The sequence below is a fragment of the Choristoneura fumiferana genome, chromosome 10, assembly GCF_025370935.1.
Source record: "Choristoneura fumiferana chromosome 10, NRCan_CFum_1, whole genome shotgun sequence".
Classification (NCBI taxonomy): domain Eukaryota; kingdom Metazoa; phylum Arthropoda; class Insecta; order Lepidoptera; family Tortricidae; genus Choristoneura; species Choristoneura fumiferana.
In genome coordinates this window covers 1,636,855-1,661,366 of record NC_133481.1, presented here as the reverse complement: position 1 = coordinate 1,661,366, position 24,512 = coordinate 1,636,855, and the positions used below count along the sequence as shown (strand labels likewise).

Sequence of the window (24,512 nt, the reverse complement as noted above, 5' to 3'; positions counted from 1 at the left end):
TTATTTTTTTATTGTACCATTTTGTCGGCATAGTTTTCATATATATCCGTGCAAAATTGCAGCTTTCTAGCATTGATAGTCCCTGAACAAAGCCGTGGACTGACAGACATTTACTTTTTGCGGTCTTTTTTTTTCGTGTTTTGTTTGATTGATTTTTCGGAGGATTAATGGAATTATACAAATACAGGCAGACGTTTTTTTAGATTCAGACAGATGGTGCAAATTTTGTAATTCAAAAATATCATATTTGTACCAACTTTGGAATCATCATCATCATGTCAGCCGAAAGACGTCCACTGCTGAACATAGGCCTCCACCCCAAGGCGAACTTTGGAATGGAATGTGCAAATTTTAGAAAATGTTAAAATAGTGTTACGCATTTCCTTTGTCCGCGACTTCGTTTACGACAGGATTATTTCCTCGGGATAAGAATAAGTTAATGTTGGATTTGTCTATGCTGTACATAATTTATTTTGTCTATGGTAGAGACTGTTTCTATTCTCTCTGCCTCTCTCTCGCCATGGCCGTACCACTGTGAGCATCAACTTATTTTAGCCTATTTTATTTTTACATCTATTTGTCTGTTTCGTCCCCGTTTACAACTTATACATTGTGATTGTTATAAAGAAAAAGATATTTCATATGTGTTAATGATTATACACCTAATTGAATATCAGTTGCTGTGGTTTCTTTCACCGAAGTCCACGAGTTCGATCCCAGCATCCACGTCACCCGCTTCCCTACGCCTGATCTCTCTAACAGGTTAAGTAGCCCAGATTATATTTTAAAGCTAAGATAGCACATTAGCGTGGCGCAAGAATTTTAGAATGCCTGAGTCGAACGACCGCAGCAACGAACACGTGGGACCGACGACTATAACCTCTGGAATGTCAACTAGTATTGAAAAGTTAAATGGTTTGGATAATTGGATCAATTGGAAGTTTGCCATCAAAATGGTGCTTACATTAGAGGGATTATGGAACAGTGTACTCGGAACTGACAACGACCCAACGCGTGATGCTCGAGCGTTAGCTAGAATTTGTTTATCGTGTCAACCCAGTTTGTACCAAATTGTTCGTGAGGCGAAGACCGCTAAGGACGCATGGAGATTGCTTTCGACTACTTTTGAAGATAGAGGCTTGTACAGGAGAGTGCTGCTACTTAGACAATTGCATCGTGTCGAATACGGCCACTACTCGAGTATGTCCGAGTATATTGAAAGCGTACTGAAGCTCGTCACGCAGCTATCGGACATAGGAAAAACTATTGACGACGAAGAAATAGCTGAAATTTTACTGTCAGGTCTACCCGAAGAATTCAACGTCTTAGTTTCCAGCCTCGAGACAGCAAGTTTGACTAACTCCCTGTCGAGCGAAGTCGTACGAACTCGACTGCTACAGGAAGATCACAGGCGACATAATCACAATCAGAACAATTTGTCAGATAATAATTTAGCTTACCTAGCGAACAGAAGGAAGAAATCTACCTTTGTTTGTTCATTTTGTAAAAAGACTGGTCATATTGCTAGTCGCTGCTTCAAGAAGAAACGAGAACATCAGAAGAAAGAAGTGGAACACACTATGTATGCGTCTGCATATTCCGCTTCACATCAAAAGGAGTTCATCGTTGACAGCGGCGCTACTTCCCATATGTGTGGGGATCCCACACTTATTCAACAAGGAATTAAAAAGAAATGTATCATTTCTGTGGCAAATGGACAACAGTTGGAAAGTGAACTTATTGGTAAGACTATAATTTCTTCAAATGTATCTCTGAACAGTGTTCTTTATGTGCCTAATTTGTCAAACAATTTGATGTCTGTTAGCGAAATCACCAATAATGGCTATATTGTTATTTTTTCCAATGATAAATGTAGTATTTACAGTAATTGTCAAGTCACAGGCAACAAAGTTTTAGATATTAACAAACATAATGGGCTTTACAAAATTAAATTGCAAGAGCGACCTGACTCCCTATTAGGTAACTCTATGTCCCTGCAAGTTAGGCAAGGCCCCGTGAGTGCCAATGCTGCAGCCTGTGCACCGATGTCCGTGTGGCACAGACGCTTAGGTCATCTGAATCAGAAAGGTATGTCTATACTCGGTGGTGGAAATAAGTGTGGTGTCGTTTTTCAGCGTGAAGACGGCGTGCCCACTAGCTGTATCGCCTGCCTTACTGGGAAGATGTGTGAAGCATCGTTTCCTCAGTCAAGTGCGGGGCGTGCTGCTCATCCACTGGACCTGGTTCATAGTGACATTGCCGGACCGATTCAAGTACCCAGCTGGAGCGGAGCTCGCTATTTGCTTACCTTCACTGATGACCACACCAGGAAGACCTTTGGTTATCTTCTGAAGAATAAATTTGATGTAAGTTCCCATTTCATTATCTTTAAAACTATGGTTGAAAAGCAGACTGGTTTGCGTATCAAAGTTTTACGCACTGACAATGGTACTGAATACTGTAATAAAAATTTGTCCAATTACCTTAAGAGGGAAGGCATTATTCACCAAACCACTTGTCCTTATAGCAGTGCTCAAAATGGGGTTAGCGAAAGAGCAAATCGCACAATTTTTGAAAAAGCTAGAGCTATGTTGCAGGAGTCACATTTATCTGATCGCTACTGGGGTGAAGCTGTAATGACAGCTATTTACCTGAAAAATAGGTCGCCTACCAGAGCATTATCGGATAAAATTCCTGAATGTGAATGGACCGGATCTGATGTTGATCTTCGTCATCTTCGCGTTTTTGGCTGTGTAGCTTATTCACATGTACCTCATCAGAAAAGGCGTAAATTAGATGCTGTAGGAGATCTGAGGTGTTAATAAATTCGATCTCTTAGCTCAAGTTTTTGTGAGAGGTTTTAAAAGCGGACTGTATCTCTACGAACGAAAGAAAGCCTTGTGTGATTCAAAAAGACACTCACCTTGCTTAGCGCTGTGTAGGAACTTCGCAGCAGTCAGGTACAGGGCCACTGGACTTCTTCGAGCTGGCCAGTCTTACCTTCCAGTCCCGGGTTACCTGCTACCCGACTATACGTGAAGCAGCTGCAGTATCCTCTTGATTCCACAAGGCACTAGATAACTTTATTTAAACTAAACGAACTTCGACAGTGACACGACAGTTCAACGACACGATTCGTACGAGAGTATGGCGAGATTCTACGGTACTAAGATTTGACAGTTAACTGACATTTCTAAATGTTGCTATGTCAATAAAGCAAATTACCTTAGCGAAAACGGAACATTCCGCCCACCAAAATACAGGGTATTTTCGAAATACAAACGAAAACGACACTAAATTATTAATAAGAATGGTTTGATAGTTTGGACTCAACCGGAACCGACTATGTGTTAGGTTCAAACTACGAAACCAACGAAATGCGAATACTTATAGCTAATTTTTCAGCGGTGGTGGTAAAGCCTTACACCACTGGGTGCTTGTATTCTCCGGTGTCGTACGGACTGCGACAAGTACGACGCGACAAATGTCATCGGCACCCGGGTGCAATTAAAATATTCTACCTAAATTCTTCATTTTCCAGGTACCATATTCGGTTAGAATGAGACATATGGCTCCTGTAAAGGGGTTCACTACTTTGTTGGACCACCTCCCTCGCCAATGAAGTAAACGGACACAGTACAAAATTCTTCGAAAGTGAAGCACTGTGAGTAGTTGGCTCGAAACGAATGACCCAACCATACGAAATGATGGCGAATTCCGCGGGCAAGGGAGCGAAGTTTCTCGAGGATTAACACGTAAACATTTCACCGAATTAAGAAATCATTTCACCGAGCGAGTAGCTTGTTTCAACTTCCGATATTTCACAGAGTTTGCGAACCAGAATTGAGGGATCAGCGATCACACTTGATAAGCTAAGTCAGTCCGCGGATGACCCGACCGCCCACCGTCGACAAACTATCGTTGTCTATAAACGACGAGATTTAGGGGGCGGATCAGTTAGACCCCTTTAATTCGGGCTTCGGTCGAAAAAACACATTATTGGACGTGTTATACTAAGCAACGAGTAACGGAATTCTTTTCATCAGACGAAATAGCTACACCGATTTTACTTTAGATGGAATTCTTCAAATTAAGGAGATAACGAAAACAACACAACAAAAATATTCACGATACGACGAAATGACGAAAACAAGACGATAATTTAAAATTCACGAAATTAGAGTTCGGAGCGCACAGTATGTCAAGCCTTTTTCCTCAACAAAGGTTGATCAACAATAATGATGATGTTGCCCTGACCAATTATTTTCAGTATGCAGTAGTTAATCAGCAGGGGGTCCGCCCACCATGACACACACCGCGTCAATCAGCTGAACGTAAAGCGCGAACGAAAGCTACGCTCCGCTAGACCGGCCGCAGTGGAAACATTGCGCTACGAAGCAGGGACACTACGTAGGACATAATAATATTTATTCAAATAGAATGGACACGAGAGCTGACCAGGCAGGCGTATACGTTGTGACGATCTTAAAGGAACACTTCAAGGCATGAACTATTGCAACCGCAAATACCTACAATAAACCTACAGCTATCGATTCAAAACGATCGAACTCAAACTTTGCACCACTTGCATTACGCGTCTTTACGCGCGACGATTTTTAACCATTGTTCATAACAACGCGGCAACTCAACACATCGCGAAGCTATTGAACTGAGTATCTTAAAACGACTCTATAATTTTGCTTGAAATAGGGAGTGAGCTGCGGCTAAGCACCAGTCGACGAGTGACGAATACAATACAAATCACTAATCCAATGGACACCTCGCAATCACAAAATTACAGGCGAACCGAGAAATAATGAATCGAAAAAACGAGCAATAGGAGAGTTGAGCTTTCTAAAGGTCGACGACAGAATCAGAACTTTAATCCTTGGCAATGACACTGGCACAAGGAGTGTTACGGAAGCGATAGCGAGAAAAGTTAATTGTCCGGAGACAACCACGACACGAGGAAACAACCCTTGGTAACGAGACTGACACAAGGACCGTTACGAAAACGACGAAAAGTTATTTTGTCCGGAGACAACCACAAAACGAAATCACGAACCTTGGTAACGACACTGACGCAAGGGACGTTTAGAAAACGACGAAAACTTATTTTGTCCGGAGACAACCACAAAACGAAATCACGAACCTTGGTAACGACACTGACGCAAGGGACGTTTAGAAAACGACGAAAACTTATTTTGTCCGGAGACAACCACAAAACGAAATCACGAACCTTGGTAACGACACTGACGCAAGAAGACAGCCGGTGAAATTACTGGCACGTGAGGTATCCCATCTTAGGCCTCTAGGTTGGCAACGCGTTTGCAATACCCCCGGTGTTGCAGATGTTTATGGGCGGTGGTGATCACTTACCATCAGGAGACCCACTTGCTCGTTTGCCATCCAGTCGAATAAAAAAAAAAAAAAACGTTTAGAAAACGACGAAAACTTATTTTGTCCGGAGACAACCACAAAACGAAATCACGAACCTTGGTAACGACACTGACGCAAGGACGTTTAGAAAACGACGAAAACTTATTTTGTCCGGAGACAACCACAAAACGAAATCACGAACCTTGGTAACGACACTGACGCAAGGGACGTTCCAAACACGACGAAAACTTATTTTGTCCGGAGAAAACTACAAAACGAAATCACGAACCTTGGTAACGACATTGACACAAGAATCGCTAGGAGTAGGACAGCGAGAATGGTCACGTTCACCCATCACTATCCAGCCGAAGATGGTGCTGACAGCAATAGGCTGACCTGCCTCGCCTTTGACAAGACCTGGTTGGAGCGTTGACGCGAGAACACTGACGTTAATTAACATGTCAACTGGTCCTGGTTCATAGAAGTGAGGATCAGCAAGATCCAAATTCTTAATGTGTTTCCAACTCGAAATATCAAATTTCTCAGATGGCATATCTGGACAAATACGAGACAAAACGAAAACTTCCAATGGAATATTATTCAAACAATCTCCCCTACAAGGAAAGATTTCACAAACAGCAGACCCGAGTGTTTCTGTTGATGTTTGACCAATGCCGTTCACCGACTGCTGAGAATCCCTGATATGTAATCCAAGCTGGTTTGCCGCCTCCATTGTAATAAAATTGCAAGCACTACCAGAATCCAGCAGGGCACGAATTGGGACCAAATTTCCTTGACTATTTTTTATGTGAACAACAGCAGTCGAAAACAAAACAAGAGTGGTATGACCAGTAACTGATAAACTTGTGGACTGAGAATTTGATTGTGAATCGTTTATTGCATCAATATTTTTTGGGAAATGCAACAAAGTGTGGTGACGATAGTTACATTCACTACAACGAGATGCAGATTTACAGTTCCGCACAATATGAGATGGACACAAACACAATATGCACAATCCCTTCTCTTTTATCAACGAAAATCTCTCAGTTGCCGACAGCTCAATAAAACTGGGGCACTTTTCCAACTCATGTGCTACAGCACACATTGGGCAAATAAACACAGGTGCAGATGGCACCGCAAACGATGACTTGTTTTTCATAACAGATTTACTTTGAGCTTCATTCAATTTAATACTCGAATTCTCTAACGCCCTATTTCTCCTCTCAATAAACTCTTGTAACTCTTCAAATTTAGGAATGTCAATTTCAGAGCCAAGTTGCAACTCAAACGCTTCTCGTGTTGCAATATCCAATTTTGACCACAACAAATAAAACAGCATAAAATTCTTATCGGGCAAATTAAACTTCGACAATATACTTAAGTTCTCATTAAATGTCCGAAAGACCCTATCCAAATCATTTTTATTTTTAACCGATTCACAATATAGCAACTTTTCATAATAAGTCATCGCAATTTGTCTCTTTTTATTATAGTACTTAGACAAGGTTTCATATGCACTGACATAACTATCACCCGACAATGGAAATGTTTTTATTAGATCATAAGCATAACCCTGGACACATATCAACAAATAGTGCAATTTTTCGACATTAGGTATATTTCTACTATGAATTAAGGAATCAAATAATTCCTTGAAGGACACCCAGTTCTCAAGTTTGCCATCGAAAGGTTTAATCATAATTTTAGGCAACTTAGCTAGGTTCGAGGAATCTTTCGAAATCACAGGTTTTGTGTCAGTTTCACTCGCTTGTCTAAGTCTACTTTTGACCGATTTCAACCGCATTTCAAACTTTTCAGTCACTTCGTACTCCGCGGAACGTTGTTCAAGGTTTAGCGGGCGCAAAATTCTAAGTTGAGCAGCATGAAAATCACTCTCAATATCTTTAAAATCTCGTTCAATATAACCGACTAAATCCGAACTTTCAATGTGCTCTAGTCGCATAATTATGTAGTCCCGCTGTACTCTATAAATATCAACAGCTGGGGGCTCAAATTCATCATCACCGTGGATATTCATTTTCAACAATAAACAAGCTAAAAGCCAAAAAATATCATACGACAAGGGTGATCAACACCGCCCGCAGTCCACTATGTTGTTAATCTGTCAGATTCAAGTGACGTTTGACGTATGACGTTTAACAGATTTGACACTACAGATTAGCAAAGCGTTTCGTTACACGGATGATTTGCAACAATGTTTCGTTCTAACAACAAACTATTTATTACAAAAATAAATTTATATTTTATAAATGTATTATTAAACAACAATAATAATGAATTTAATTCAACAATTTAATCACCAATTATTAAATTACATTAAATTCCGATACAATTAATCCCGCACATAAGATCTGGAAATTTCGAACAAAGGATTCTAGGCATACCCTACAATTTGGTGGACGAAAATAGTTACCACGAAAAACGACAAATTATACACCAAAATGCATGGAATCTACTAGAAAACAACGAATTTAACGCGAAATCATCAAATTACCATAGATCGCCTCTTCAAGATACGGATCGATGGACCAAAAATGTAGGAGATCTGAGGTGTTAATAAATTCGATCTCTTAGCTCAAGTTTTTGTGAGAGGTTTTAAAAGCGGACTGTATCTCTACGAACGAAAGAAAGCCTTGTGTGATTCAAAAAGACACTCACCTTGCTTAGCGCTGTGTAGGAACTTCGCAGCAGTCAGGTACAGGGCCACTGGACTTCTTCGAGCTGGCCAGTCTTACCTTCCAGTCCCGGGTTACCTGCTACCCGACTATACGTGAAGCAGCTGCAGTATCCTCTTGATTCCACAAGGCACTAGATAACTTTATTTAAACTAAACGAACTTCGACAGTGACACGACAGTTCAACGACACGATTCGTACGAGAGTATGGCGAGATTCTACGGTACTAAGATTTGACAGTTAACTGACATTTCTAAATGTTGCTATGTCAATAAAGCAAATTACCTTAGCGAAAACGGAACAGATGCTAAGGCTAAACAATATATTTTTGTTGGATATGGTGAAACGTGCAAAGGCTACCGCCTGATAGACCCTTGTAATCCTAAAAAGGTTTTATATTCAAGAAGTGTTGTTTTCCTTGAGGATAAGTTTATAGATAATAGTGTGTTACGTGCCAAGGAGAATAGAGCAAATTTTATTATTTTTGATAATTTTATTAATAATGATAATGAAAATTTTAAAAATAATATTAATGATGATAATTCTCGCTGTGATAATATTTTAGATAACTGTGATACTAATTCTAGTAGTAACTGTAGTAGTGATCGTAATATTAATAAGAGTCAGGATGATGATTTAAATGAAAAGTCTAATCAAAATTCCTCTGTGGTTTCAGATGTGGAGATGAGGTCACCACTGTCTGACTTGTACCGCACTTCCGAGGATGTCTCCGAGGATGACGGCGAGGATGGCGTGCTGTCTGGCTCCGTCAACCCTCTTCCGCCCTCTACATCTCGAGGAGGAGAGCAGATTACGGCGGTATCTTCCGACGCGTCTATCTCTCGTCCTGTGCGTGGTACACGAGGTATTTTCCCTGAGAGGTTCAATGATTATCATTTAACGTCACTGTTGGCCGCAGCGAGTGCATCATACGAACCACTAACGTTTCATGATGCTATGAATTCACCTGAAAGGGATGAATGGTACGGCGCTATGACGTGTGAGTTCGATTCCATGATCAAAAATGATGCGTGGGAATTAGTAGATCGTCCGCAAAATGTTAATGTTCTTAAAAACAAGTGGGTTTTAAAGAAAAAGTACGATGCGACAGGTAAATTTACTAGATTTAAAGCTAGGTTAGTTGCCTGTGGTTATAGTCAAAAAGCTGGTGTAGACTATTGTGATACTTATTCACCCGTTGTTAGACACGCGACATTACGTATTTTGTTTGCCATCGCAAATCAGTTGGACCTGTGTATGGATCATATAGACGTCACTACAGCTTTTTTAAATGGCGCGTTAGATGAAAAGATCTATATGGAGCAGCCAACTGGTTTCAAATCGGATAGCAATAATAATAAGGTTTGTTTGCTTAAGAAAAGCATTTATGGCTTGAAACAAGCTAGTCGTATGTGGAACATTAAAATTCACACAGTTTTATCGCAAAATGGCTATAAACAGAGTAAATGCGAGCCCTGTGTGTATATTAAGAAAACCAAAGATTTTTATATCATTTTGGCATTATTTGTTGATGACTTTTATGTGTTTCACAATGACTGTATTGAAGCAGTTACATCATTGCTAAAACAGCACTTTGAAATACGGCATCTGGGACTGTTGAAAAATTGTTTGGGTATGAATGTGACCAAAAACAATAATGTAACTGTTCTGGATCAGTCCGATTATATAAGGCGATTGTTAGAGAAATATAACATGTCTGATTGTAAACCAGTTTCAACACCATTACCTGTCAATTGTAAACTGGAAAAATCGGATGAATGTTTGGATGACAATGTTTATGAATATAGACAACTGTTGGGTTCTCTAATGTTTTTGTCTGTTTGTACTCGTCCAGACATTTCATTCGCCTGTAGTCAGTTAAGTCAGTTCAACACATGTTTTAACGTCAGTCATTGGCGCATTGCAAAGCGTATATTGAGGTATTTGGCGGGGACAATTAATTATGGTCTCCATTTCGAAAAGGATAGTAACTTTGAAATAAATGCCTACGCAGATGCAGACTGGGCCAATGACATAACAGACCGCAAGTCATATACTGGCTTTGTAGTTAAACTAGGTAATAATGCCATCAATTGGGAAGCACGTAAGCAACGATGTGTAGCTTTATCGAGCACTGAAGCTGAATATCTTTCTATCAGCGATGTATGCAAGGACATTTGCTTTGTTAAGAATTTCTTGATGGAAATAATTGACAAACACTTTGATGTCACTGTTTATAATGACAATCAAAGTGCTCAGAAATTGTTGTTAGTTAAAGAATATTCCCATAGAAAAACTAAACATATTGACTTGCGGTACCACTTTGTAAAGGACTTGATACAGGAAAGACTTATTAATGTGAAATACCTATGTACAGAGGATATGATTGCTGATGTTTTTACAAAACCATTGTGTATACAGAAACATAAAATTTTTGTGGAATGTCTAAAATTAAAGCCTCTGTTGTAATTGAACTAAAAGTTTATATAGTAATGGTAGAGTCACTTTTATTCATTTATTTTAATTTATTTGTTAAGGTAAATGTAGAGTCATTTTTAATTTCATTGTATAGAGTCATATGATTGTAGATCTAAATGATGTACAGCATAAGGAGGAGTGTTGGATTTGTCTATGCTGTACATAATTTATTGTTGTCTATGGTAGAGAATGTTTCTATTCTCTCTGCCTCTCTCTCGCCATGGCCGTACCACTGTGAGCATCAACTTATTTTAGCCTATTTTATTTTTACATCTATTTGTCTGTTTCGTCCCCGTTTACAACTTATACATTGTGATTGTTATAAAGAAAAAGATATTTCATATGTGTTAATGATTATACACCTAATTGAATATCAGTTGCTGTGGTTTCTTTCACCGAAGTCCACGAGTTCGATCCCAGCATCCACGTCACCCGCTTCCCTACGCCTGATCTCTCTAACAGTTAATTCTGTACACAGCCACACAGCTGTCCCTGTAATGTGAAACAGGCTTCTTTAATCTAGGGAAATCGCAAAGTTACCGCGGGATAGATGTAACTCTTTAGTTCGATTTACAAAAAAACTTAACTGATAGAAAGCTACACTATTTTTTTACTTTAATCCCGAGAAATTGTAAAGTTTCTGCGGGACATGAATTTCTATTTTGTTCTATTATAACATTCTTAATTGTCAATGAGAGGCATTGTATCTTTGAAAGAATTTTGAAAATCAACTCCGGATTTGTATTCAATTATTTTTATCCGCGGAAATTTTGCATTTTTTCGGAGAAAAAGTAGTCTATGTCAGTCAGGGATAGTGTAACTTTCTTAACAACTTAAGCAATTGCTTGTTTTCGAGAACTTTTTTATTTCAATTTATTTTCATCTTTTTAGTTATATATTTTAGTGTCTCATAAAGTCATGTATACCTACATCAAAACTGAACGTACATGTAAAATTTCATATCTGTGCTTTAAGGAGTTCCGTCATGAGCAGACGACTGGCTGCAGCATTAGGTGTTGTCTATTATAAAAACGCATTGTCATTGAAATTAAACAATTGTGTATAGTTTTTTTGTGTTTGCCATTAACTTTTGAGAAATTCCCTTCTACGGAGATGACCCTGGCCAAGATGAGCAGGATGTAACTGCCAAATGATTGGATTATTATCAGATTTATATCACTTTGCCAAATCTACAGTCCCTAGTTTTATTAGTTTAGATTTCGAACTCTACGTCCATATGATCTTAGTTAGTTATTCTAAATATGTTGCGGTAACAATGTAAAATTCCAAAAATGGAACCCTTATTGTTCGTCCCTGTCACATCACAGGCATTTTACTTTGAAACTATAAGAGGAATGTGAATTAACATAACATAAATAACCTTAACATAAATTTCTGTAGTTAAAAATACGACAATAAAACTTTGATTTCTCTGATACAGTTGATGTTATTTCAAAGACTGCTTTAAAAATATGTTTCCTTGATTTTTTGTGTGTAAATAAGTAAAACATTTTACGACCGTTCATAATATACATGATAAAGTTTTTTAAGAACCGGTAAAGACGATGACACTTCGAATCTCGTCGAATATTGTGTATACATAATAGGTAATATTTAGAATAAGAATTATTGTCATTGTGAAAATTTGCTATAAATTGTTGCTACGCGATGTGACATGCACATGAAGCGACTAATAATCGGCTACAATCTAATTTTGAACATTAATCTACCGTGAGACTATCTCATAGTTACTTAAACGGAGTCAGAAACATGCCGTGCTAGAGCATAAACGCCTTTTTCTAGCGTAAGAATATATATTTTTATTTTATGTAGTTGATTATAGCCAGTAATCTCATTGCAAATGTATGTTTATCTACACCCATATAGTATATCCTCCATTATGCGTTCAAAACCACAGATTACGACAGCCACGACCATCATTACGATATTGAATTCTATTATGACCACGGCAGTAAAGCACGGGGGATACAGAAATCTATATCGTAATGAGATTTCATACATCATTCATTACAGTTACAGTACAGGTGCAGCAGCGGGGCGTTCACCAGCAGGCGCAGGTCGTCGTTATCGGGCGCGCACCGGGCGCAAGTCGTGGGGCAGACATAGCTAGAACTCGTTGCAATGCAGGTCATTCTCAAGAGTTCGCGGAACACATGATAGAGGATTTAATATATGGATGTAGATAAAATATTTGTATGCAACTGTACGTAATTAGGCCTTAAAACACTCATGTGACCCCTATTACGATACAGTTGCATAAACTACTATAATACTGCAAAACATAGCCCATTACACACGCACAAACGTCACGCCTGTATTCCCAAATGGGGTAGGCAGAGCACACGAAACGTTACCGCTTCGGAACCACTTTTAGCAATTATAGGTTTAGTTAAGTTTGACAAAAACTGTACAATAGTGACAGGTTGCTAGCCTGTCATGATATAAATAAATGGCAATTGGTAAATCTGAATTAAAACTTTACTTCCCTTTCTCTATACCCTTTATAGCGCAGAGAGATCTAAGCAAAATAGTAGTAAGTAGACCATTGAAAAAAGTAAAACGTGGTACATTAACATTTGGTAAGTACTGATTTTAATAATAAAATTGCCCAAGTGCCGTGAACTTGGTTGTCTTCTTCTATTCGGCACAATCTGTTATTCTCAGTATTGCACATGTTTTTTTGTTTAAACATGTGCATTATTGAAAATAACATTTTTACTTAACTCGTCACGCATCCTAGAGACTACATTAGTCCCTAACTTTTTTTGTGCGGGAAATGTCCTTAAGACTACTTGGTAGTCTCTAGGACATTTCCCGCACAAAAAAAGTTAGGGACTAATTAGTCATACTTGTTAAGGCCATTTTTTGGCCGGATGCTGCACTTCGTGAAGAAAGCAAGCCGCTTTGCACAGTGATAGTACAGACTAAACTGAGTGATTTGACTCGCAGCAGCGGAAGTTACACCCCTTAGGAACAGAGATGGCGCCACTTCTTTAAAAAATATTTCAAAAAATTCTACAAGCTAAAGTAATAAACCGATTTCAATGTTTAATATCTCAAATGAGAGCCTATTATATACGTTACTTAGAAAAAAATACAAAAAAAATATTTACAAAAAACTTTTGTCAAAAAACGCCATCTTAAGTTTTTTTTTCTTACCTGATTTGTAGTTTTTACTTGATTGCTTAAAAAAACTGTATGTAACATGAATGGTTTAATGCATGTACATATTACTGAGTACATAACAAGTATTTAAAAAAAAATCCGACACCGATACCTATCATATTTAACGAAATATGACAGTTTAAATGTGAGCACAAATTTCTTTAAAAAATATTTCAAAAAATTCTACGAGCTAAAGTAATAGACCGATTTCAATGTTTAATATCTCAAATTAAAGCTCATAACATTCATTATCTACAAAAAAATACAAAAAAAATATTTACTGAAAACTTTTGGCAAAAAACACCATCTCAAGTTTTTTTTTCTTACCTGATTGGTAGTTTTTATTTGATTGCTTAAAAAAACTGTATGCAACATGAATGGTTTAATGCATATACATGTTACTGAGTACATAATAAGTATTTAAAAAAAAAATTGACACCGATACCTATCATATTTCACGAAATATGAAAGTTTAAATGTGAGCACAAATTTCTTTAAAAAAATTCAATAAATTCTACAAGCTAAACTAATAAACCGGTTTAAATGTTTAATATCCTAAATCAAAGCTCATAAAATTCATTATGTAGAAAAAAATATTAAAAAAATATTTACTGAAAAATTTTGGCAAAAACGCCATCTTAAGTTTTTATTTCTTACCTGATTGGTAGTTTTTACTTGATTGCTTAAAAACATTGTATGTTGTATGCAACATGAATGGTTTAATGCATACTTATATATATTTCTGAGTAAATAACAAGTATTATAAAAAAAAAAACTACACCGATACCCTTCATACTTCACGAAATATTTAAGTTTAATTGTGCACGCTTTTCTTACAAATAAATTTCAACGAAATCTTCAAGTGAAACTAGTACTCTGATTATAATGTTTAATGTTAAATGAAAAGAAGAACGAAATTACCTAATTTATTAAAAAAAAAATTTTCCTGGTGTTACGAAAAAACATAATTACTTTAAAATTAGTAATTATTAAGACAATAAATAAAAACTTTACCGTTCCGGCATAGTTGGTTCTGAGATGTAATATATATTGCTTAGTAGTTGGCGAATTTATTTAAAAATTAGCTTTTTATGTGATAGGTAGGGCTACAGCTTATAGATATGTCACATTTGAAATAAAAGACTATGAACATCAATGTTCATCAAATATTTAAGTTAAAACCTATAAGTCCTCTTCGGGTTCATCGGCAGATGTAGAACTGAAAAGGAAAAGTCATTTTGAAGTACTTGTGCTATTCCAATACTACAAAATCACAGATCTTTTAGACACGGACTGTGTTGCTGTAATTACTGTTGAATTATTTTTGTGCCTAGTTGATTACCATTAGATCTAAAATTTTGTGCCTAACTGTGGAAATCAGTGGTCAGCATACTAAATAACCCTGCATTGAATATTATATTAACTTACTTTTGATTTGTACAGCCACCTTTGCAGGATTTACACTGGGCAGTGCATGGTAAGCTGACCCGACGACACCCACAACGCATGGTATCGCAGCCAGATTTGCAGCCACAATACTTAATGGTCCAAGAGGCTTACTTTCTTTTGCCAACTCTCTTTTGCCTTAGTCCATCCCCAAGAAGATGGACATGGTACGGAAACTTCTGGTTTCAGAGCGTTTCTCCATATTTGGCCCGCTTGGTAAGCTTCACGCAGTGTATGTTTATAGAGAGCATGTCCATACCATGTCCATCTTCTTGGGGATGGACTAAGGCAAAAGAGAAGGACTCCAGAATTGTCGGCAGTTACAGCGATTTGGTCACAATTAAGCCTCTTGGACCATTGTGGCTGCAAATCTGGCTGCGATACCATGCGTTGTGGGTGTCGTCGGGTCAGCTTACCATGCACTGCCCAGTGTAAATCCTGCAAAGGTGGCTGTACAAATCAAAAGTAAGTTAATATAATATTCAATGCAGGGTTATTTTGTATGCTGACCACTGATTTCCACAGGTAGGCACAAAATTTTAGATCTAATGGTAATCAACTAGGCACAAATATAATTCAACAGTAATTACAGCAACACAGTCCGTGTCTAAAAGATCTGTTATTTAGTAGTATTGGAATAGCACAAGTACTTCAAAACGACTTTTCCTTTTCAGTTCTACATCTGCCGATGAACCCGAAGAGGACTTATAGGTTTTAATTTAAATATTTGATGAACATTGATGTTCATAGTCTTTTATTTCAAATGTGACATATCTATAAGCTGTAGCCCTACCTATCACATAAAAAGCTAATTTTTAAATAAATTCGCCAACTACTAAGCAATATATATTACATCTCAGAATCAACTATGCCGGAAATGGTATAGTTTTTATTTATTGTCTTAATAATTACTAATTTTAAAGTAATTATATTTTTTCGTAACACCAGGAAAAAACTTTTTTTTTAATAAATTAGGTAATTTCGTTCTTCTTTTCATTTAAAAATTAAACATTATAATCAGAGTACTAGTTTCACTTGAAGATTTCGTTGAAATTTATTTGTAAGAAAAGCGTGCACAATTAAACTTAAATATTTTGTGAAGTATGAAGGGTATCGGTGTAGGTTTTTTTTTATAATACTTGTTATTTACTCAGAAATTATATAAGTATGCATTAAACCATTCATGTTGCATACAACATACAATGTTTTTAAGCAATCAAGTAAAAACTACCAATCAGGTAAGAAATAAAAACTTAAGATGGCGTTTTTTGCCAAAATTTTTCAGTAAATATTTTTTAATATTTTTTTCTACGTAATGAATTTTATGAGCTTTGATTTGGGATATTAAACATTTAAATCGGTTTATTAGTTTAGCTTGTAGAATTTATTGAATTTTTTTAAAGAAATTTGTGCTCACATTTAAACTTTCATATTTCGTGAAATATGATAGGTATCGGTGTCAATTTTTTTTTTAAATACTTATTATGTACTCAGTAACATGTATATGCATTAAACCATTCATGTTGCATACAGTTTTTTTAAGCAATCAAATAAAAACAACCAATCAGGTAAGAAAAAAAAACTTGAGATGGTGTTTTTTGCCAAAAGTTTTCAGTAAATATTTTTTTTGTATTTTTTTGTAGATAATGAATGTTATGAGCTTTAATTTGAGATATTAAACATTGAAATCGGTCTATTACTTTAGCTCGTAGAATTTTTTGAAATATTTTTTAAAGAAATTTGTGCTCACATTTAAACTGTCATATTTCGTTAAATATGATAGGTATCGGTGTCGGATTTTTTTTTAAATACTTGTTATGTACTCAGTAATATGTACATGCATTAAACCATTCATGTTGCATACAGTTTTTTTAAGCAATCAAGTAAAAACTACAAATCAGGTAAGAAAAAAAAACTTAAGATGGCGTTTTTTGACAAAAGTTTTTTGTAAATATTTTTTTTGTATTTTTTTCTAAGTAACGTATATAATAGGCTCTCATTTGAGATATTAAACATTGAAATCGGTTTATTACTTTAGCTTGTAGAATTTTTTGAAATATTTTTTAAAGAAGTGGCGCCATCTCTGTTCCTAAGGGGGTGAAACTTCCGCTGCTGCGAGTCAAATCACTCAGTTTAGTCTGTACTATCACTGTGCAAAGCGGCTTGCTTTCTTCACGAAGTGCAGCATTTTGTCTCTAACAAGTATGACAATGTAGTCTCTAGGACGCGTGACGTTAATTTTATCTATAGCGTGATAATCTATACGTAGCTATGCATACGTAAACATACATATCTATATGTATACCTAGGTACACATGCTTAGGCGCGAGCTTTAACAATGAGAACTAGATGGCACCTCTTTCCATACAAACCAATACAAGTTCTGACATACCCGTCTATCTCCCTATATATACTGTAGTCTTTGGCCAGTACTATTATATATTCTGTGGCTCCGGGCTCTTTGTTCTTCGTGAAAAGTATGTGTTGCGAAAATATAATTAAAAATAGGTACTTAGGTATGGATATTTTTTAAAGCTCGGGTTGTTGCGCGAGGCCCCTGCAAGAGCGAGGCCCCCAGGCGATTGTCTTGTTCGCTACCCCCCTAAGGCTCTAAAAGGATTATATTATGAAGAGTGAAGCAGCTAATTTATAGCGTTTCTGTGCGTGGGCATCTTCGCTCCGGTAAGCTGTAAAAGCAATTTGTCTGAGGCAGTGTTTTTCAACCTGTGGGTAAGCCCCTATTGCTGGGAAAACTACTTCAGTAAAAAAGGTTATAAAATCCTAGCTTATTCGCTGGGTGTAAAGTAGGAGGTGGGGCGTGCATTATTTAAGCAAAAATAAATAAATATGCGTCACGAAACCTGCTGCGTAGTTAACTACAAGAACAATGTCAAAAACAGTGATCACAAATTCTATAAATCGCCACAAGAAAGATGTTTTGTATGGAGTCGATGTCACTGAAGTTTGACGAATGAGGGCTATCGTTTTTTGTCTTACTAGATGGCGCACTGTTGCGTGAGGTTTTTAAGTATGGCTTTCAAAGTCTGTCATTGACGTGAAAACAAATATTAAACCAATCAATACCTTAGTACGAGAACCAGTAAAACCAGCGCCAGTTAAATGACTTCAGTATATTTTCTTAAATTAATTACAAAACAATCTCGAAAAACACTGTTACCCTCTCCGTGTCCAACACTCGAATGTCGCCTGTCAAAAATTGTTCGTGTTGCCATGATAAATAATTCAAATGTTCGGTAAAATATTGGCTCACGCTAACAGACGGCCGTCCTGTTAACGGAATGACCCTATTCCGGATCGGCCATTCGAGAGTTGTATGTCTCTATACAAAGATAGAGAGGAGAAAAGAGAAAAAAAAAATACAAATTTAATTGTGACATAAGTAACAGAGAAGAAAGAAAGAAAAAAAAAAAATACACGGTTCAGTGTATTCCTAAGTATAATCATTTAACGATTTATAACTTATATAGTGACGACTTTTCTACTTCTAGTGATGATAACTATCAATCGAATTATACGCTACATTTATTTATTTATTCTAAGTTATAGATAAGTGTGATGGTTTTCTTAAGACGTTCAAGCTATCACTCGGCCTCTCACGAGCTGGTACTGCCTGCGCTCTGGGATGCCTGTGAAAATATAACATATATTAGTAACTGATGATCCAACAAGATTTCATTTACAATGTCACATAAAATAAAAACACGTTATTTAGTGGTAATTGTTAGGACTAAACACCTGCTGTGGTGTTATGGAACATGTACTTTTACTTAGCATTATGTTTTAAGATATTAATAGATTACAAGTTTTTATTTTTATATGTTTCTATTGTGACGAGTGTTAAGTACCGTAATCTTGTATGATATTGAATTAATAAATTAATTGTGTCAAATATTTGAATAAATTAACTAATTAAGATTTTGAATAAATAGAGTAATTATGACTTTATCAGCGATTTCATATACCGTAATTAACGTTGGGTATAGAAACAATAACATTGTAAGGGGTACTGAGCACTGCAGTTAACAGCATATTTCAGTAGTAGTTTATATTGAGCACCGCAGTAGGCAGCATATTTCAGGGACACTTAATACTGAGCACTGCATTAAGCAGCATATTTCAGTAACAGTTGAATAATACTGATCACCGCAGGGAGCAGCATATTTCAGCAATAGTTAATACTGAGCACCGCATGCAACGGCATATTTCAGTAAAAAGTGAGCACTGCAGAAATAAGCAGCATATTTCACATGTTAATTATAATAAAAATGTGCTACATGAATCACATAGATACTCACACGAGATTACTCCCTTAATTGTATTATATTGGCAACAGCTCTTGTGATTGGTAGTGTTTAGCCTTCTTGTAAAACCTGAAATAATTACTAATAGGATGTGGAATGTCGGGACATTAATGGTGTCCAGCCTGCTCAAGAGCCAAGGATGAGGAGTGTTAATTGGGACAATAATCGAAAAAAAATAATTTTCACTATTAACTTGGTTATGATCATCATCAGTACTGTCGCTAGAGTCATTAGTATTGTCATAATTGTCTTCGCGGTCACTCTTGTCAGACGTAGAGAAAGTAATCCATTTTTTCAAAGAGTCGGCTGGATAGACACTTTTGTATTTACGTTTGGCGTGACCTTCGACTGTAGAAACTTCATATCGATCATTTTTGAGGACGGCAGTTATCCGGAATGGTCCTCGAAACTTCGGGCATAACTTTTTACTCTTACCATTTGCAGGAACGTGGTTATTGGGGATCATAACTAAATCACCTTGGTTAAAAAAAGTTGTTGGTGCTCTATTATTATCGTAGCGAGTTTTCATCGCACATTGGTTCTTCTCCGTATTCTCCATAGCCAAACTGCGTATTTCATCACGTGTAGCGTCAAAGTTATTGACATTCACCTCATTATTTAATTGAGGGCCGGCTTCTTTATCTGTTTGGTCAATTGATTCCTGGATGGAATTCAAAACAGACCCTTCACTCGGGTTGGTTGTCTTCCGTCCAAAAACAATTTCTGATGGAGTTGTACCGGTACTCTTATTTAAAGTATTATTTAAACTCCATTGCACTTTATTGAGGTGCAAATCCCACTCACGCTCGTCAAGACCGTGATTAGATGCCGCTAAAGATTCCAAAATTGTACGATTGTACCTCTCAATTTGACCATTGGCCCTAGGCGTAGCGACAGCATTAAGGATATGCTTAGAACCAATGGACTTAACGAATTTCTTAAAGGACGACGAGGTAAAGCTAGTTCCTCTGTCAGATATTATAATTTTTGGACTACCAATCATGCTAAATATATCAGTCAATATTCTAATAGTCATTTTGCTCTTTAAGGTTTTAACGGCCCTAATAAAAATAAACTTGCTGAATCCATCAATGACTCCTAATATGTATGAATTACCCTGCTTGCTTCGTATGAATGGCCCCAGATGGTCCATATGCAATGTGTGAAATGGGACGTTTCCCTTAGGGATCGGATGCAAATAACCACTGCTCTTGGATGTCGACCCTTTATTGTATGCACAACTAAGGCACGCCGATACATATTTTCGTACAAATCTGCGCATTTTTGGGAACCAGTAATCATTCTTCATTTTACTAAGCGTTTTGTCTAACGAAAAATGACCCGCCTCGTCGTGGCAAATTTGACATATTCGCCATCTTGCACCATTTGGTACGACCCATTTTAAATCATCACCTATTTTTCTATATATCTTACTATCTTTCAGAATATAATTATCCACTATATCCCTTATTTCTTTACTATCAGTATCTAAAATATTCTTTACTAATTTCAGTTTAGGATCTGTCATCTGAACTGTATGAAGCCATTCAGTGGTGGTAACATTCATAATTTCATATTCTCGTGATTCGCTTAAATCCGCAAGGCTGTTGCCCTGAATAGGGTTTCTGCTCAAAGCGTCCACATGCCGCATGTGATCTCCCGGTCTATGCTCAATGGTGAAATTGTACTCCTGCAATAGCAGCCACCATCGAGCAATGCGGGGTACTAAATCTCTCTTTGTAAGAGTAGTCCTAAGGGCGTTGCAATCAGTGTACACTTTGAACGGAATCCCTATGAGATAAGTCCGGAATTTCTTTAATGAAAGAACCACAGCAAGGGTTTCCAGTTCATATGAATGTAGATGTTCTTCCTCTTTAGTCGTCTGTTTACTATAGTACGCAACAGCTTTCAATGGAGATTTCTCATCGGTTCGCTGCAGTAACATACCCCCCACGCCTAACTTACTTGCGTCGCAGTGAACCTCAGTATAGAACTTTGGGTCGTACAGGGCCAAAATCGGCCGCTCTACTAATTTAGCTTTTAAGGTTTGGAATGATGCCTCTTGCTCTTGCCCCCATTTCCAAGGTACATTAGATTTAGTAAGGACAGTTAGCGGTTTTGCAATTCTGGCGAATCCGGCAATAAATCTGCGGAAAAAACTAGCCAGTCCAACAAATTGTCTTATCTGATGTACGTTGGTTGGTGTGGGAAATTTAGAAACTGCTTCTATCTTCTTACTACCAGGTCTTAGTCCATCATTGGAGACTTCATATCCCAAGTAATCTAATGTCTTTGCAAAGAAAAAGCACTTCGTCAAATTCAGTGTTAAGCCAGCGTTCCGCAGAGAAACCAGAATTTTACGCAGTTTTGTCAATCCCTCGTCAACGGATGAAGCCGGGGATAAAAGATCGTCCATGTACGGAATAGCTAAATTGTACCGATCCTTCCCCAAAGCCTTATTGACCATATGTTGGAACACGGCCGGGGCATTTACGAGACCAAAAGGCATCCGGGTATACTCGTAATGCCCGTCAGGTGTCACGAAGGCAGTCAAGTGTCTAGACTTCTCAGCCATAGGTATTTGATAATAGCCAGACTTTAGGTCGAGGCTTGTGAAGTACACTTTACCACTGAGACGATCTAATTGGTCGTCAATAACAGGCATTGGGTAAGAGTCCTTCACGGTTTTCTTATTCAAGGCCCGATAGTCCACACAAAGACGATGTTCACCATTTTTCTTTTTGACCAGAACTATCGGACTCGCGTAAGATGAATTAGATTCCTGAACAATCTTTGACTCCAACAACTCGTCAATAATGTCTCTAACGATAAGCCTTTCACTAAAGGGTAGCCGGTAGGGCTTATAAGATATTGGGGTACTGTCCTGTAAGTCTATATGCATTTCTGTTATATGAGTCATCCCTAATTCGTCTAGACTTAATGCAAAACAGTCTCTAAATTCATTCAGTAGGTCCAATAATTGTTGTTTATATTCCTGAGTTAAATCTTCACCTAAATTTAGCATATCTATAGTGATAATCGTATTAGTCTTTTTGTCATTGTTAACTTCAAAGTCAGTTAAAGTCGTTTTCCTTACCTCAAATTCAGCAGGTGGTTTTGTCATAATCGAATCCGCTTCTATAGGTAACATTCGTGCGCGTGCTAAAAGTCTATCTTTCTTTAACTTAACGTTTTGACTTGACAGAGTTATAACAGGTATGTATCCCGTGCTATTTTCGATGAAGTAAAGACCAGGCAGAATCATGATTTCTTCGCCTTCTTTAAATGACGTGTTCCCGGGTATGTATATGTGTCCCGTATAATCAGTATTACATCGTATTTGGATAACTTGCATAGCTTTTAAGATCACGTCTTCCATGTTGTAGATTAATATTTTCTCCAATTCCGTTGTATCGGAGTGAAGAATAAGGCTGGAACTAGTCTTGTAAACCGTAACATCTGACATTTCTGTGACATTTTGGCCCACAAGTAAATCCGAACTTAGAAATTTGTCAGGAACAACGTAAGCATCTATTTTCGCCTTTATAAAATCCAGAGCTAAATCTATTGAAACTTTTCCCATAGGTTGCAGGGAGCCAAATGCAAATCCTTTTATAAGAGGCAAATCCTTGTCATCTAATTGTAAATGTAATTCTTGTGCTACACTCCATTTAATGATTGTGCATTGGCTTCCAAAATCTACAAAGGCAGTTTTGTTGTGATCATTTATTTTAACAATTTTGTTATAAATGTCTCCCGATTCCTTTCGGGCGATTATACGCTGTACTTTGGACACTGGAGTTTCGTTTGTACGAGTATTTTCTACGCTCGTCCCTGATCTCGTGTCAGCATTTGTATCACGTCTACAGTATGCTGCCATATGACCTATTCGAGTACATTTAGTACATTTCTGGGGTTCCTTGCGGCATTTCGGTGCAGTATGTTCTGGTTCGGAACAGTTGTAGCATATACGAGTAGTAACACTACCAACTTTATTATTCTTGCCGAGATCAATATTTTTGTTTGCTGGGGCTTTTAATATTTGATATCTTAGAAGTTTGCTTGGTCTTTCGAAATTAGCCCCTTGTGCATTCAGCCTGACATTGTGGTCGAATATACCCTCAATGACGCAGTCGACAGCGTCTTTACCTTTTATGTTACAGTGACTCACAAGTTTGATTTTATCATAGAAATATTCTTCTAGAGTTTCTTCTCTACGACTTCTTCTTGCTAACATTTCTTTAAGCCTATCAGCATAATTACGATCATCTGGGAAGTTTTGTAATAGCTTACGCTGCCATTTCTTCCAAGTAAAATTGACCGATGATAACCCTTCATACCATTGCCGTGCTAGTCCAGTTAATTTTGGCAGGGCATGAAAAATTGTCTGCTTATCACTCCATCCATAGATGCTTGCAGTTTCGTTGATTTTCTTAAGCCATGCTTTGGTCGTTTGAGTTCGCTGGCTAGGGTCAAATTTCGGTATCACGTCATGAGCTCCTACGAAAGAGTTACGCCCATGGCTACTAATGGCATCTATAAAACGGTCCATAGGATTTTTGCGATACTTGTATTTATCGCGTGATTCTTTTCGACTCCGACATTTTGTAATCCGCGATCTAGATCTTGAGCGGCTCGTTCTAGACGTAGAAGACGTAGATGATGAGCTACTACTTGTCGTTGTCGAGCTTTTTGAGGTGCTACTGCGATTCCGCGTCGAGTCACTAGAGCTCGAGGTTCTTCTTTTATTGCCTCGTGTTTTACGAGAACGACGTATGCGTTTGGACCTAGATCGACTTCTTCCGACGCGGCGGCGCTTATTACGATGTACTGTTCGTGAGCGGTAGCGCTCGTATTTCCGCGTTGCCTTCCTATCACGATGTCTTCCGCGCGTGTCATGTGATCGACTCCGATCAACTTGTGAGGGTGATCTCTTTCTCTTTCTTCTATCCGAGTAATCGGCGATTGAAGGAGTATAAGCGCTACGCTCCGAATCAGCCAT

The 24,512-nt window shown here is 37.5% G+C and overlaps 1 protein-coding gene across 1 annotated transcript; it reads right to left on the bottom strand.

Annotated features, from left to right (window-relative positions):
- Positions 1-19,561: 19,561 nt before the first annotated feature.
- On the bottom strand, positions 19,562-23,747 carry LOC141431713 (uncharacterized). Its single transcript, XM_074092892.1, has 3 exons — positions 20,945-23,747; positions 19,704-20,233; positions 19,562-19,579 (listed from the first exon to the last, which is right to left on the bottom strand). Exons 1-3 carry the CDS (start codon positions 23,745-23,747, stop codon positions 19,562-19,564), a joined length of 3,351 nt encoding a protein of 1,116 aa, XP_073948993.1.
- Between the last annotated feature and the right edge of the window lie 765 nt (positions 23,748-24,512).